We start from the raw sequence: 14562 nt of genomic DNA on the forward strand, positions 1-14562 counted from the left end.
GGAAGCAAGACATGAAGAGAGAGACTGCATGGGAACCCTGGTCCCTCTTTTGGTATAAGTGAGTTGAGGCTCTAGGGCAAGTAGGGATGGCAACAGTGGAAGGAACTGTGGGCTGTGACTGTCTCGCACCATCTTTGCTGGAAGCGGTTCCCAAGCATCCAACCTATCAAGAAACTATGAGACCACGTGTGCATAAGACCTTTGACCAGTTGGACATTCTGGGGCTCGGGCAAAACAACAAACTCAGGGGTGAGTCCTACAAGATGCTCCTTGTATGTTACATGTATGAAAATCAGGATAGAGCGACAAGTCTGTCCGCACAGCGGCAGCAAGAGAGCCTGAGCTGCTTCCGTGCGTAGCACTCACAGTAGTAAGGCCACCTAAGATGTGACTAGGGTCATCTGATCTGAATCATCTACTACTAGGGAGAGAATCCCATCCTGCGGTAATGTGATGATACTGTAGCATGAGAGGAGCACCTCCTATCTTTGGCCCTTGCTGTGAAGAAAGAAGGCGACCACTGAGACTCTGCATAGAATCCTGAGGTGATTTCATGACTGGAGCCTCATGGGACTGAAGCAAGAGATGTTATTTTTCAATCTCTGATTTTTTGAGACTTATCCATATGTGTACATTTATTTACCACAGTGTGAGAATTTTCCATATGTGAGCATTTTGTTTTTTTACTTTCCCTTATGTTGCTTCCTGATTCCATGCATAATTTTTTAGAAAGCACACCTCATTTGTTTCACCCTGGCCACCAGAACCCTGTTCTGTCTAAATTAGGAGCTGTGACTTGCCTGCCTGGTCAGTAAATGGATGTGATGGGCGTGATTTGTATTTAGGTGACAGGGATCCCTGCTCATGCTACATGCACGGCTGACGCACAGGGTCACACATGTTACATCCGTGTATCTTTCTTGGTTATTATGCCGATTGTGTGATCAAACCCTTAGTTGTAGGTGTATACTGCCATTTACGTCTTGAGTATACTCACCAATTGACTAAACCTTGTTTAGACAAGGATTTACCATGGAGGGTTGTGCCTCTGAGATGTCTCTTTTGATTGGTTGCCAAGCTCTTAGTTTTGTTTCTATATTATTGCATTTACACCAAGGTATTTTCTTCTGTGAGGGCTTTGAGATTGTTTGTTTTTTTAATTTTTTGAAATGACATTGTTAATGCCCTTGACACTCCTAATCTATCCTAATTGCAGATTAATCCAGCAAAGAAGATGAACTTTGTGGACATTTTGAGAATGGAGATTCTTAGTGATGATGAGCATGTTATTCTGCTGTACTTCAAGTCCAGGATCATGAGGCTATCTTTGAAGGATACATCACCTTTCCTCCTCTCACTTCAACATAATATGAAAGTGAGTGTGAACCCCACATTTTTAAATCCGGATTACTCTGTATGACTGCTTGATGGTGTTTTCAGGTTATACAGTACATTGGAAAAGCTTGCACTTCCAATGACATGCCTTAAATAGTAGATCCTGAATGGGTATTGTGATTTATTAGCTTCTTACTATGGTTGCATTGTTTATTGAAATGGGTTGGAGAAAAGATGGGAATACTTTAGATTTGATTAATCTTTGTTGAGCAGACAGTTTCAGGTAAATGATTAGGTTAGTTGGTAGGCAGGTTGCATCATTGATTTGAGTGACTATTCCACAAAGGGACATGGTGTGTCCTACGTATAAGAAAAAAGTTTGTTCTCCGCTTTGTCTATCTGCACATAAGCATTGTAGAACTTTCAACCAACCTTGGCAGGAAGCTTTATAATGTTATCATGAATGCAATGATGATTGCGATGAAATTGTTCCTCATTGATAGGTTTGGGAGATACATAAGGCATAAAGCTACTTGGTTTAATTTTCTTCATGATGGTTCATCCGAAAAAAATCATCGTGTGAAATGGCTGGCTTGAAGTGTTGTGGTGGTTGATTGCAGAGCTTTCTGAACAGAGATATAGAGATATCAAGAATTACCTCATCAGCAATGGTTGGCAACATTTCGGCATTTGTGAGAAAGACGGTGAATGCTCATGCTGTCTGTAAAACATGTTATTCAAAGCCATGTTTCACTTTTGGAGGGCAATTGTAGGGAATTTTTTATGTAATTTTTCTTTTGGTATAGTCTGCTAATATTGGATGTCTAGCCTGTATGAAAGTTCGTGACTATATGTTTAAAGTGACACTGTTAACCTCGTGCTGTACATTTGTTAACAGGGCGACTTTCCCATTTTATACAATTTTCAAGTTGTGAAAAGAGTAGAAACAAGGAAGGAAGAGCGCTATCGGGTCTTGTCAATTAGTAAACTATACTTAATAGAGAGGTCTGGAGATGAGGTCACTGCCTTGTACAGGTAAGAGGGAGTAATGGCTGATCGAGTTTTTTGTAGGCTCAAGAAAACCGTACTGACCAGAAGGATGCGGAAAACCAGAAATTATGTTTTTAAGGATTTATGCGCTACTGAGAGAGAAAGAAAAGAAAGAAAGATGTATTAATGTTCGTGGGAGGCCTTGCGGGTCTATGGGACGAAGTGCGCAAAAAAAGTAGACTCATAAAAGCCTCAGTGGGGGAGAGAGAGAGAGAGAGAGAGAGAGAGAGAGAGGATATGATATGGTATGATTGTATTAACGTTTGTGTGAGACTCTTCAAGATCTATGGGAGTGGCTATCACTATTAACTAATAGTGATCCCTTACATCCAGTGGGGGAAAATATTACAAACTTGTTATGTAGTGAGTACGTATTGAACTAGTTTGTATGCCAGTCCTAGTACCTTGTTGCAGCGTTCCAATATCTCTGTCAAGTAGCTTCCTGGCTTTTGGGCTGGCTGCTCCAGCAGATTTTTCAGATTATCTCTGCTGTTCCCATAACCTTCTTAGATCTGTGCGTAGGCTCTACATCTTAGGAGTAGTTGCTGCTTGTTTTCTACCTCCCTTGTGGGGAAGATTTTGTAGGTTCTTTCCTATTTGGGGATCCTGGGTATTGCCCATCCACCCCTCTCACCTCGAGATCATGTGAACTAGTTCTGATTTTGCAGATTAGATGCCTTTTAAATGTTGATATGTCTTCCCCGAGGTATTTTTGCATTCCAGCTTCCCATTGAGTTAATTTCCTGTTTATAGAGCTGCATTTTTGTCCTCAGGTTTTGCCATAATTTCTGTAGCACTTTTAGCGTCACAATCTCCCTTATTTCACATGCATCTTCTGGTATATCAGTGGCTGTTATACCCCGTTATTCCATCCATTTTATTCCCTCTCTGTGCCAACCTATGATTTGCATAGCTTTCATCTCCTTGTGTGGTATCCTATTGGCGTCCATCTTCTCAAGTTTGTTGAGGTAAGCCATGAATTGACGTAATGCTTTCCCTTCTAGAGGCATGATACCTGTTTTAGCCATTAGGATGGGATAGAGTGTTTGTGCCTTAACCCCTAACTCCCCTATCAGGAAACGTTTATGTAAAGTTTCTATTCTCCCAAGCTGGCCATCCGTAAAGGTTTACTATCTACACAAGCATGGTATATAGAAACTTTCTTATTTTCCAGTTCCATAGGTGTGCCTTCTTGCATTTATTTTGGAAGTGATATTGAGGCTTTCAAACGTCCTAGAATCCTCCTTTCCACGCATGCATTGCATTTGTAGTTGTCCTTGAATGAGCTTGAAATCCAGTCCTTGATATTCATGTGTTAACTGTTTCCAGGGGCTCCCCTTCAAATGTGACATCCACTTGTTTGTTACGTGTCCCGATCATCATTACCATTGTCTTGTCTATATTGAGCTATATTCCGGAGTGTTTGCAGAATTCTCTCAATGCATCCAAATGTGCTTGTAGGCTCTCTTTGTTCTTTGCGAATAATGTCACATCATCTGGATAGGTAAGCATTAACAAAGTGTACCTTGCAATCTGAACACCTTCCTTGCCGTGCATTCTCATCTACTCTTCCAACACATTGATAAAAACACCGAAAAGTGTTGTTGAGAGGTGGCAGCCTTGCTTAACCCCTATGTTACTCCTTATTACAGCTTTCCCCTTGGAGCAAGACCCATCCACTAGAAGCTGTGCTAACTCAGTTAGGACCTTCTCATAGAGTTAGTATGTGGTTTTCTGAGTTCTTGAGGGACTTCCAGTTTTTCCCATAGCCTCTTACACATCACTGTGTAGAAGGCTTTCTTGAAATCTATGAAACAGCAGTAGATAATCTCTTGCTTATGTTTGGCTCTTTCAATTGCAGCCCTATGGCAACCAGATGATCAACCGTTGAGTGCTTGGGATGAAACCCTGCTCGGGATGGTGCCCTCACTCCTTGTTCCACCGCACATTTGCTGATTTTTTGTTTAAGGATGGTGCCATATAACTTTTCCATTAGTCTAAGCATTTTTTTTCTTGGATGCTGGTATGGGAGAGACCCGAGTGAAATCGTATAGTCTTCACATGCAATTGTAGCTTGAATGAAGAGAATGTGGACTATTTTTTGATTAGCCTTCTCCTTTAGCGCTAGCCTTTGTCACGGATGAGTCTGCCGTTCACCTCCGAAGTGCCGACAGAAACTCAGTACGAAGACCTTTGTTAAATGGATGCTCAAGTATGTGTGGGTGTGCGGATTTGTATGTGAGAGCATATGTTTATACTATGGTCTACACCCATTGTTGGGCGTTGATGACGTCAGTGGGGATGTCATAGTAGCTGGTTCCCGCTATGCGTGATGGAGTTCATGGTTTTCAACCTTATGAGTGACTATCATGAGATTGAAACTGCACTATGTGTTGTGTTTTTTAGAGGATGAGTTTGGGCATGTTCCAGGATTCATTTAGATATAGGCTGCTTACGATGATTGTCTGATAATTCTTTGCCATCTTTTTATCTCCTCCCTTATGGATCGGTACAATCCTACTAATCTGCCAATCTAATGGAAACCCTTCCTCTAGAGCCATATTGTCTTTGTCTTCTCACCTCCTTATGCACAAAGCAAAAGATGCCATGTTTCTGTGAGACTGTTTACCCTTTTGGTTGTGCCAATTTTTCAAAGGGCTCACTATTGCAACTTGTGCGTTTCAGTTTGAAAGATATTCTAGGGATCATTATGAAGGATGAAAATTCCAAGGAAGTCATTTTTGAATTTAAATCCTGGAGACCAACTCAATATGAGATTGAAGCAAGGGATGACTTTATTGCAAGTATTGTTGCTGTAATGGACTCGGAGAGGCTGCACAGTTTAAACATCCACTTAGAGCCATTCCTGCCCCATACATTTCCAGAAAAGCCTCACCAGATTTACCAGGTAATTTCTTTTTTGTTCAGCAATTCATGCTATGCCCTGCTCTGCAAACACATCACTTTCTGAAAATAGGGTGGGGTTGCCAGTGCATATGATGATAGCTGTGCCTATGGTGCTTCTGTTACTTCACACAAATTTCTATATGATCACCATGTTTACTTGGATACAGAATGAGTGTGAGCTGTACTATTCTAGTCAACTATTGGCAACGTCTGACTCACAAGATCTAGAAAGTCTACACCAGATCTTAAAAGAGTATGCCTGTAATATTCAGGTAAGCTTATAACTTTCAATGCGCTGTAAGATGTTACATTTCTTTCACTACATATGAATGAAGTTTCTTCCATCTTTAAGAAGGCTTGCAATATGTACACAGGTTGGAGATTCCCAGTGCACTGATCCAAGAGTATTGAAAAGAGTAGCTGATGTACTAAGAAATTCTACAGGTAAGTCTTAGGTCTTTCACTTGTCCATAGTTGCAAGTGATTATATAAGATACCGTTGCATGTGGATCTTGAACCAAGATGCTTTTGCATGTACTTTTAAACAAACTTGAAGGATTTGCAATGCAGGAATTGGCATTTTTTATAAGCATTGCTACTTTAGCTCAACAGTTTGAGTAGCCTCAGCTAGTTTTGTGTTGGTCCTGTCTTATATTGTTTGTTGTTTGACCAGATTTACACTTTTTTACTATTGTACTGCCTTTGAAGTATTTGCCCGTGTTGTACTGTTTCTTCTTTTCTAAAAATGATGGAACAGTATTTTGAGCAAAAACTTTCTTTCCTTTTGAGCAGGAAATCCCTCCCTTGCCACGTGTAGCTGCTTGGTTTTGCAAAGGCTATTGGCATCTCGGCCATTATTTGATGCCGTGAAGAACATGTCTGAGGTTCCATCAATTTTATTACAGGTTCTATTGTATTCTTTTCATTTCTCTCTTCTGCTTTTGTCAAGCTCCAAAATTGGTCTGCCAAATTTATGTTATTTATTCTTTTGGGTAAGCATGCTGCTTGCCTGATGGGTGGAACACAATTCTGTTCAGTTGTAAAAATGAGACATTTTGGGTTAGCTATTTAAAGATGGCTTGAGCAAAATTGTATGCTTTTTTCTCTCTCTTTTGGATCTCATATTTACCCTTTGCCACATCATCGGTCCCCTTTGAGGTTGGTGAGGTTTTTGGATAGCTTGAATTATGCAAAATTTGTTAGTTTTAGGCCTTACCATCCCAAAATTCATGGGTGCTGTACTTCTTCTTGAAGCACTCTACGTAATCAGAGCAATTAGCATATTTCCCATGCTTACCTTGGCTCTCAGTGCCTGTAAGGTGAAGCAACATTGGATAGCTTTGGCTAAGTCTGGTCTAACGTCACACATATGATGGATAAGTGAAGCTTTTAATATAGCAAGGGAGAAACTGCCTTGGGATGGGCAGGGAGAGTGCAAGCAAGTTCCCCAATGTTGGATCATTTGACCTCACCGAACAACATTGGAAATTCTAGTGATGGTCTTGTCTCTTTGGTAGGTGATTTAGTTGGGTCTAGCACGGTAAATCAAAACAAAAAAGTTAGAAGAAACATATATAGAGAAAGGTATAACTTTTTAGCTAGGTCAAACATGAATAATCTTCATGATTTTGGGGAAGGTAACATTAATTGGTCTAACTTTAAGGCTTTATTAGTTAGCACTCATTATACTAATAATAACATAAGAATTCTTAATAAACTAAGACGTCTTAGAAACAAGCATCTCAAGACTTCTATTTCTATTAGTCCTATTCATGCCACGCAAGTAATTTATGTTGTCTCCCTCATTTTGTGAGAAGAATTTGGAAGCATCCAGTAGTAGCTTGGAAGTATGTAAAAACTTTAGGACAAAAGGCTTTCAACTATGAAGAGATAGGTAAAAGGCTTTTAGAGCATTCAAAATCTTCTATCCTTAAAGAACCTTGTTGTTGTAAAAGTAAGAGATTCCAAAGCTTTATTGATGCTGATTTAGAACATGTAGTCACAACTGATACCTCAATTTTTCTTTCTAGTAACCTAAGAGACCTTTTCTACACTTACTACCTTTGTGTATCTTTTCTTTTTAGAACCTATGTCATGATCTTTATTTTTTAGCCACAAAAAGTCAAAGCATAAGGCTGTTTTCTCACCTTTTAGCACTTTGCATCTATCTTTGTCAAATCTCAGCTTGAAAACTTCAGCCACTAGCTCTTTAATTCTAAACTTCAGGTCTTCCAGCTCAATCTTTGTGTAAAGCGTCGTAAAATCATAGGTTTGAAGGAGAATAGGAGACTCTTTTTCCTGAATGCTTCGAGAGGAATTAAAAAATTTTACAACAGGAATTACTCCTATAGAGTCATTTAAAATCCAGCTTGAGTTCGAGGGGACATCTGCCTCTTTTAATAAGTCCCTCCAAAGTTCATGGACACTAGGCAACATGGCTTTGAAGCAGTAGCTTAGCCATTTAGAGACATTCGTCAAAGTAGTCTCACAAGCAGCTGCAAAAAATCTTGGCTTTTTTGGAGTTTTGTGAAACTTCCAAGCAGCACAAAGAAAAGGTATGCTTGGATTGCAAACAAAACCAGAAGACTTGCAAAAACTCTGATGTTTTGAGATCAAATCCTTTTGAGAAACTAAGGCAGGGGCGTAAGTTTTGGCAGACGAGTTCACTTCTCTCAAAAGACATTTCAAGTAAAACTTTTTGCAAATAAAAACAAAGTTATTGGAACATTTGTCCACATAACAAATGACAAAATTCCTATGGAATTTTCGAAGAAGAGTTTCATCTTCTTTAGAAAGATGGTTACTTTTCTTTGAGCAAATAACCGAAGGGACTTCTTCTAGTTTCAAAGCAACTTTCTTCAAAATCTTCCCTTTCCATTCTGATAAGATATTTTTAACTCCTAAACATTCTTCTAATTGCAAAACAAACTTTGAGATTCCCTTATCGATAGCTTTTAAAAGGCAAGACTCTTTAAAAGAGTACAATTGAAATTTTGTGCCTTTCATGATCTTGGATAGATTTTCTTTTAGATAATCTTTACATCACAATAGGTGATTCTTTGTTTCAACAAGTTATAGGAATCCCCATGGGCACTAATTGTGCGGTCTTTTTAGCAAACTTTTATCTTTTCACTTATGAATTTGAGTTTATGCAACGTCTTATTTCTATCAATACCTGCCCTATCATTTTACATAAGCTTAGTCAAGTTAGGCGTTTTATAGATGATTTATTTGTACCAGATGTACCTAACTTTCAAGACTTTATGTACAAAGACGCTAGAGCTTTTGGAGAAGGGATCTATCCTCGTGACTCTTGTGAACTGAACTGCACTTCAAGAGGGGATTCTTGTATTTTCTTAGATCTTAGACTTTCTCAATCTACCATAGGATTAGAGGTTGATATATACGATAAACATGAACAACCTGAATATAGTGGTTTACACATTATAAAAATGCCTCACATTGACTCAAACATTTCTGATTTGGCAAAATATGGAGTCATTTCTTCCCAATTCCATAGATTTTCCCGCCTTTGTACAACTAAGGAGTCTTTTATCACTCAATGTAGTAATTTGATCACTTTACTATTACACAAGGGGTATCATCCAAGGAAAATAATGAAAAAAGTTCACACATTCTTAGATATGAAGTCTTTTATCTATGGAGTTTCGGCCTTAGGTTTGTTTAGAATGATTGAACATAAGCTGAAAACAAAAAGCGGGGAGCTGAATAGCCCGTTTTTCTTTTAGTTTCAAAAGAGAGTTTGTTTGAGTATACTTGTGCTTTCTAAGTTAGAAATGTATTTTTGCCTCTTTGCAGAAACGAGACATAAGTGTAAAGTGCCATTTAACTTTTTATGTTTTAAATAAGAGAGAGAGAGAGAGAGAGAGAGAGAGAGAGAGAGAGAGAGAGTTTCTAGTTTTTTGGAAGTTTTTGTTTCTTGACTTGCTTGTTTATTTTTGCTTAAGTCGCCTGCTTCGTTTCTTCTTTATTTCTTGTTTTCATTCTCTTTTGTTTATTTGACGTATTTTAGTAAGCACTGGGTTTGCCCAAGAGACTCCGCGGGTCCTTAGAAACCCAATATAGCTGCTTATGCTTGGGCACTGATGGCGACATAAGTGTTGCTTTGCTTGCTAAGTATGTCTTCCTTTTGCTTTTCATAAAAGTTTTTGTTTACCTTTTTTCTTCTCTTTCATTTTCTCTTTTATTTTCTTTGTAGATTTTTGATCTTTAGAACAACAAAATTTCTAAATTTGTATGATTGGACTTATTCTAGTCTTACAAAGGTATATATAAGCTTTTAATATGATGGTTTATGGAAATGTGTGTTACTTTGTCAAGAAATGTGTTCCCTGCCAACAGAGGGGATTGCTAATTTGTTAAAAGCTAGCTTGCTACAGCCCTTCCCTGTTCTAGGTTGAAATGGGACATCTATAAATATCCCTACAGGCTACAACTGCAAAAGGACCATCTTTGTAGTTATTGACAGGATCATTAAAGCTGCCCATTGAGATCCTAGTGACGGGGAAAGTATGCATGAGCTGCAACCACTAACCCACTACATTTTGTCGTAGCCCAATGCCCTCCACACTCTACACCTAGGTCACCCCCGACGTTTTTCCATCCTAGTGTTCCACTGCCCTTTCCACTTCCCATTCTCTTCCTGCCAAACACATCTCCCACCCCCACACAGTTAGTCCTCCATCTCAGATTTCATAATTGTCTCATCTGTCTCCAAGGCAGATCTTAGCTTTCCGATGTAGTTTTGGAGTTTGCACCCCTAGTATTAGCTCTATGCTAAGTCCAACAAATGCACTTTTATGACACGAGATATTGAATATCTGGGCACTTGTGGGCAAGAATGGGAATAGAGTGGACCCCTCAAAGGTGTAATATGTATGGGAATAGCCCTAGCCACGCATTACCACTCAACTGAGAGGAATTTTGTGCCTTGCCTGCTTATAGATGATTCAATTCACAAAAGGGCATCTCGTCTCATAGATCTCTTATTGAAGAAAGATGCTTTTGTGGTTGAAGGGAGCTCAAGTCAGCTTCGAAGATCTGAAATGAGCTTTGACTCATGCCCTACTTATGGTATGTCTAGAGTTTTCATGACCGTTCATTGTAGAAGCAGATGCTCAGCTGCCATATTTTCAGATTTGGAGGACCTGGCAGTCCAGGATCATTGTGAAGACGCAATACCACTCCTGAGAGGAATTTTGTGCCCTGCCTGGTTCTATAGATGATTCATACGTCACTTCAGAAAAGGGCATCTCTTCTCATAGATCTCTTATTGAAGAAAGAATCGAAGGGAGCTCAAGTCAGCTTCGAAGATCTGAAATTTGCTTTGACTCATGCCCTACTTAAGTATGTCTAGAGTTTTCACGACCGTTCATTGTAGAAGCAGATGCTTACCATGCACAATTTGAGGGCAGCAGCCATATTTTCAGATTGGAGGATCTTGCAGTCCAGGATCATTGTGAAATTGAGTTGCATATGACAGAATTTATCTGGTTCTAGGCTCACAATACAAAATGTCGGTGTTGAGAGAGCTGTACTTATCTCCTATGGTACGTGGGCATCTCCCAGACTTATGAATGGAAGCAGAGTTTCTATTGGGAAGGTCTTTGGAAAGATGTGGTGAAGTATGCTATAGAATGCTTGCCATGCCAGCAAGACAAAGTGGACAACAAACTGCTGGCTAGTTTTGTTGTGGCCACCATTGCCTGTCCAAGAAGACATGTGGGCACACATTGCGAGGGATTTTATTACTTGACTACCATCTACGGACTGGGGATGGGACATCATTATCTGTTGGTTAAAATGGGCTTACCAAACAAGCCCACTTCGTCCCCTACAAGACTCGGTATTCAGCATCCCAAGCTGCCTGGCAATTCATTTATGGGTCATTATTGGTGGGAATTATTTACAGCAATGGGCACATACTCACTCCTAGCATGGCATACCATCCGAGACCAATGCTTGATTTGAGAGGGTGACCAAATTGGTGGATGAATATTTGTGGCACTTCTGCCATGACATGCGGAGGTCTTGGGATAAATGGTACAGGACTTGGTCGCTACCTATTGACATTTCGGTTAAACTTAGCTTCTATATAGAGATTTGCTGCTTATGGGTCTCAGAGGAGGGGTTTACCGAACCATCGGGCTAGACCTCGATTCATCTCGCACACACACTGAGGATCTCGATTGGTCAATTTGGGGTAGCACCTTGCAAACAGACTGTGTGTATGGTCTATTGATGTGAGGAAAGGTGAAACATAAAACAGCAGCCAAGTGCCCTAATTAGCCCATGGCATGGGATCAATCTCATGGACTCGCTTAGACTCATCAACTATGATTAGAGAAGAAGATCAACATCGCAAAAAATGATAGCTAAATAAGGTAGTTGAATGTATGTATGATGGCCTTGAACTTAGCCCAGCATTTTTTACCTTCTGCGCAAATATTGCTCCGAGAATCCTTGGACGTAGTCAGTGGACATGTGAATGTCCTATCAAGAAAAACAACTCTGCACATAGGAGTAAGTAAAAAGAAAATGTGGTAATGCCATAATAACCGTGATGATTTTGGAACACTACTTCCTTCAAGGGTCGAAGAATCCTGCAAATCTATGTGACTCTGCCTTAGGGTGTAGCATGCTTCCCAGAGAGGACCTTCAAGGAAAGATATAAGTCTGATTACAGTCATGCAAAGCATTTCCTATTCTCATTACACTATTCCCATGTTCAAAGTTTAATTCAAGACGCTATTTCCACAGACCTTTAGCCTGTAATATGTACATTTACAGCTCTTCATGATCTTTATGCCTTGCTTTTTTGGATATGGAAGCTGAATATAAAGTATTTCTGCTCTGGATATTATCTTATATTTTCTTAAGCTGATGATCTGTGTACTTGATTCAGTGTATGCGTTCAGGGAATGCTGTACTGATTTACCTTGCCACTGTCACATTACGGGCAGCAACAAAATTTATGAATGAGACCGGATCTTCAGATGCAGTGCTGATTGCAAAGGTTTTCACTCAACCCCTTTGGTTCGTTTCTACGTGACTTTTGTAGCTAACAAGCGGTTGATGAAGAAACAACTAGTCTCCTACCTAAGAAACAAATCATGCTTGTCCAACGAAAATAGTTTTTGGATGACAAGATGCGTTGCTAACGATACTTTATTCTCCTCATGCAGCTAGAGCTTGCAAACAAATCACAATTCTTGAGTGTGGATTATATGCAACAGCTTGGAACTTTGTTGCATACCTTCGCACTTTCAAGATACACTGCTTTGCAGGTCCTATTTTGTACAAGGAGTGGGTTTTTTTAAATGCTTATTCTAAAAGGCTGCTATTATGGAGAAGTATAAAGTCTGGGTGAGCTGTTTTGGGACTAGGTCTCAAGGGTTGTTGTTTTTATATGTGCTGTTGCAGATATATGGAGTCTTGCAGACTTTTATCCTTGCATTAGGTTCCCAATCTCACGAGGTGGAACCTGGACGGGGATGGTTTAAGGTGCTGAAGTCAGTTTCTCTATTGTATATGATTCTTTTCATAGCAGCTTTCGATTGTGCCCTGATGGAGATTAGACTGTATTGGTTGTACATCATCCTCCTTTTCTCCCCTGCTTTTTCTTTTGCAGGCCTTTGAGACTTGCATTGCTGCAACTGCAGGAATCCTTTGTAAAATCTTTAGGGCACCCAGTGCCGTAGTTTATCGCAGGTAGCTGCTTCGATAGCCATAAAGTTTTGTTGGCATGTTTTGATGGGTGCTATGCTTGGGTATGGACAAGATTGTAAATGATTCTGTGCCTGCTAGATGCTTGCTTTTTAGTTTCTTTTTTTTGGGGGTTGTGCATCTTCTTGCCTCACTCCCCCAGATCTTGTGCACCCCCTCCTGCATGGCCACCTTCTCTCTCTCTCTCTCTCTCTCTCTCTCTCAAATGGTTCCCAATTGAAAGACTGTTTATTTTCTAGCTGTACAAAAGAGTATATTTTGGGACAATGTACTTGTCCTCTTCATGATTGTCTTAAATGCAACAGGCTCTTATCGGTGTTTTAATCGCTTTGACAAGCAAGCATCATTTTGCTTACATATAAATTCATGCACTCTTTCTCTTTTTGGCAGCAATTCTCTATTACTTAGGGCTGTCCTCATTCAGGGTTCCCCTCAACTGGCAAGCCATTTGCAAGTGAGCTGCTCTTCTATAATCGACTATTAGCACCAGTGGATAACCTTTTGATTTTGGTTCTGAGTTTGAATCAACTGCTGGACGTGATGCAAGTGCAAAGCTTTAAAGTAACATATTGTTGTTTGCCTTTTCTCCTCCTGTCACAGAAAGTTTGTCTGGATCGTTGTATCATGTTGATGCATTTGAAGGATGCAATATTTTCTACGGATAAAGAGACAAGATCTTTGAGTGGAAACCTTGTGTACTTGATGATTGAGGGCAACAAAGTTTCAAAGAAGTTGTTACAAAATTTGCTGCCAAAGGTCAGGGTGCTCCCTCTTTACACTATCTAGGATTATACTGCCCGATGTAATTGGGAAGGTACCTTGTGCAGCTTGAACAGATATTTTGAGTTTGTTTGTGGAATTTGTTACAGGGTATAATACAATTATATGATGGGAAGGTTGCCGAGATGACTTCACATGAGAAGGTAGCTTCTTCTTACTCCTTTTGTAGATAAAGTATTCTTAAAAGATTCATGGACATGTCACAGATGGCACAATGGAATACCTGCCTTGCAGGAGAAAACTGGAAGGCGACTCTCTGCATGGATGGAGATTTTGGAGATTTTGCAGAAAGACACCTATGAGACTCCAATTCTGGTTTGGAATGATATGAAGAGGATGGAGTTGAAGAAGGTCAGCTGGTTCTTGTTTTGAATGTCTTTTAAATCAAGTTTTATGATAGGTTGCCTCATATCTGCATCAAATGTAGAAATAAAGACAAGTAGCTTTGGGTTGGAGAGATTGCAGAAGGGTCATGCTCTAGCGGATTTTTCTTTCTTGTGTTCTAGAAAATTAAAGAACTGTATTGAGGACGATTTGACTTCAAATTCGTGTTCTAGAAAATCAAAGAACCGTAGCTATCTTCTTTGAGGATGATTTGACTTCAAATTTTAATAAAGAATGTGACAAGACAATTTGAAGTTTATGGGTTGTATGTTCTCATATTAATCAGTATTTGTAGGGTATGCCTTATTTTATGCAATCCATACCATTAGTAGCCTTTTTCCAGCTTGCTGAGACATAGTA

At 39.7% G+C, this 14562-nt stretch overlaps 1 protein-coding gene across 3 annotated transcripts in view; it reads left to right on the forward strand.

The window, feature by feature from the left end:
- The window catches only part of LOC147894408 (uncharacterized), a 69466-nt gene that overhangs the window by 20444 nt on the left and 34460 nt on the right, over positions 1 to 14562 (forward strand). For all 3 annotated transcript variants that reach the window (XM_087384442.1, XM_087384441.1, XM_087384443.1), the window contains exons 3-17: positions 1217 to 1375; positions 1956 to 2039; positions 2234 to 2370; positions 5071 to 5293; positions 5460 to 5564; positions 5667 to 5736; positions 6085 to 6197; positions 12218 to 12328; positions 12498 to 12599; positions 12736 to 12816; positions 12944 to 13023; positions 13429 to 13492; positions 13639 to 13794; positions 13908 to 13961; positions 14053 to 14169. In XM_087384442.1, coding sequence (XP_087240568.1) covers positions 1217 to 1375; positions 1956 to 2039; positions 2234 to 2370; positions 5071 to 5293; positions 5460 to 5564; positions 5667 to 5736; positions 6085 to 6197; positions 12218 to 12328; positions 12498 to 12599; positions 12736 to 12816; positions 12944 to 13023; positions 13429 to 13492; positions 13639 to 13794; positions 13908 to 13961; positions 14053 to 14169 — 1656 coding nt within the window. The remainder of the gene's footprint in view (positions 1 to 1216; positions 1376 to 1955; positions 2040 to 2233; positions 2371 to 5070; positions 5294 to 5459; positions 5565 to 5666; positions 5737 to 6084; positions 6198 to 12217; positions 12329 to 12497; positions 12600 to 12735; positions 12817 to 12943; positions 13024 to 13428; positions 13493 to 13638; positions 13795 to 13907; positions 13962 to 14052; positions 14170 to 14562) is intronic.

Source organism: Dipteris shenzhenensis, chromosome 14, assembly GCF_047967505.1.
Source record: "Dipteris shenzhenensis isolate YYH24624 ecotype China chromosome 14, Dip_SZ_1.0, whole genome shotgun sequence".
Taxonomy (NCBI): domain Eukaryota; kingdom Viridiplantae; phylum Streptophyta; class Polypodiopsida; order Gleicheniales; family Dipteridaceae; genus Dipteris; species Dipteris shenzhenensis.